Source organism: Arachis ipaensis, chromosome B09 (assembly GCF_000816755.2).
Source record: "Arachis ipaensis cultivar K30076 chromosome B09, Araip1.1, whole genome shotgun sequence".
Classification (NCBI taxonomy): domain Eukaryota; kingdom Viridiplantae; phylum Streptophyta; class Magnoliopsida; order Fabales; family Fabaceae; genus Arachis; species Arachis ipaensis.
The window spans coordinates 135,561,561-135,563,637 of NC_029793.2; the positions used below are offsets into that span (position 1 = coordinate 135,561,561).

The 2,077-nt window shown below is 34.2% G+C and overlaps 1 protein-coding gene across 3 annotated transcripts in view; it reads right to left on the bottom strand.

Annotated features, from left to right (window-relative positions):
- LOC107618204 (endoplasmic reticulum metallopeptidase 1) overlaps positions 480 to 2,077 on the bottom strand; it is a 6,908-nt gene continuing 5,310 nt past the window's right edge. For all 3 annotated transcript variants that reach the window (XM_016320192.2, XM_016320193.2, XM_016320195.2), the window contains 3 exons: positions 1,917 to 2,029; positions 1,083 to 1,443; positions 480 to 971 (listed from right to left, as the gene is read on the bottom strand). In XM_016320192.2, coding sequence (XP_016175678.1) covers positions 661 to 971; positions 1,083 to 1,443; positions 1,917 to 2,029 — 785 coding nt within the window. In that variant the 3' untranslated portion in view covers positions 480 to 660. The remainder of the gene's footprint in view (positions 972 to 1,082; positions 1,444 to 1,916; positions 2,030 to 2,077) is intronic.

Consider the following 2,077-nt stretch of genomic DNA (forward strand, 5'->3'; position numbering starts at 1 on the left):
ACAAATTATAAGCCGATTGGAAAAAAAATAAAATAGAAAGATAATTGTTAATTTAACATTTTTTTTGTCCACGATAATTTTTAACTTGATAAGTCAAAGACTAATTTGTTACGAATTTAAACTCCATTTAAGAGTCTGTCACCAATAGATTTTTTATTTTATATTACCAAAGATAGAAGACTCAAACCCGTGACCTCTTAGGAGAGTATGGAGAGACTATACCATTTAAACTATAATTCATTAGCTCTGTCACCAATAGATTGCACAAAATAGAATTCGAACTCCTAACACTTATCTAACACTTATTTAAATAGACAAGTACTACGAAACCAACCCAAGTTGGTTAATTGTTCATTTAACCTACTAACTGGTTTTTGCATTGTAAATATAAACGTGTGCAATTTTAGGGAGAAAATTTAATGTTAGTTATGAAAAAGAAATTTACAATACCGAAAGAAAGATAAAATAAAGGCTATTAATTAGACAAATCTTCATCAACAATTAAATCTAATTTCATTTTTACAAGTAGCAGAACAAAAAATGGTCTTAAAAGAATAGATTAGAAGTTAGAACCCCTATAACATGAGTGGAAAATTGAAGATTCTAACATGTCTCACTTTGGGCTATAGTAACCAGAAATCAAGGATACATTTCAAGCACCTAAAACTGAACAGGGAGATCTTTCAAGAAAGCCAAGGTATGGGGAGAGGTAGACTTTCCAAATAAAGAACACCATCGCGGAAGCTTCGAAAGAACTCGTTCGGTTATTGGCGTTATTCTGCCAACATCAGTCCTGAGTTTCAGCAGAGGCCTGTCAGTTTCATGAGTTGTCCGAGTCGAAGCCGATCTCCAATAAAGATTCAGATCGAATATTGTTGGCGCATTCTTTCCTCCGGAAAACTGAATAATGTGCCAACCATCCACATTAGTCTTTTTGTCAACTGAAATCAATTCTTCTGAATTCTCTGCATCTAAGGAGTGAAAAACAAACATTACTTCAGACTTAAGAGGGTATCATAAAAAGGATTGGAAAACAAATAGAAGTATAAAAATATGAACAACTACAAGAGAAAAATAAGTACCTTCTAATTCGAAATCTTCTATTTCGTTGGTGTTGATCGCAAGAACCCACCGGACGGAACCCTTTGTATTAATTGAAACTCGTGAAGTTCTTCGATTTCCTTTGGTATCACTTTCGACATTCATTGTAGGAATATCTGATTCATTCCAACCGCTTGAAGCATCGTTATCGGTCCGACAACCATATTTGACCAAGAAGGTTACAAAATCAACTGTTTGGTCTCTCCCACATGTAAAACCTTCATCAATCTGTTCTGCCTCCTTGTTCAATTTTCCAGGAGTAGTAGAAAATAAAGATACATATGACACAGGATTCTGGCTTTCATAAGGTTTTCTTCCAGTCACATCCACAACATGTACAACCTAAAAGTACAGAAACAAGGACTGAATTATACTTGTTTATGTTGGCTAATCAACTTAAATTCATCAAATGCAGTTCAATTTTATTTTTAGCATAAATGGAAAAAGTACACAGGAAAGAGTATAGAAGGAGCAAAAGTGCACTCAAATGATTATAAAATAATCCGATATACCCCAAAGATTATTTCCACAAGTCAAAACTGCTCTTCGATTATCTTAACCTTCTACTAGTTTGTATAATCTCTCAAATGGCTAAACATCTAAAGAAACCATTTCCAGTTTGTATACACAATGGAAGGCAATCTTGAATTGTAAAAACAATCTTGGGAGAGCATATCAGACTATTTTCTAATCTTTTGGGAGTACTTTTGTCCCCTCTACACTCTTTCGTGAGTACTTTTGTATATTTACTCTGAAGTGATCGTCAATCCAGAACCAAAAAGAACGGAATAATATACATGCCGATTGAAACTTACATTCACAGCTCTAGCAGTGTCTTCAGAAAATGGTGGAACAACACCTGAGGATACAATTGCAAGTGATAAACCAAACAACACCAAAGTAGCTAAGATGATTGCCCTTTTTGCACCTGCACACCAATTTAACATTAAGATAAACATCAGATGCTTTAGAGCTA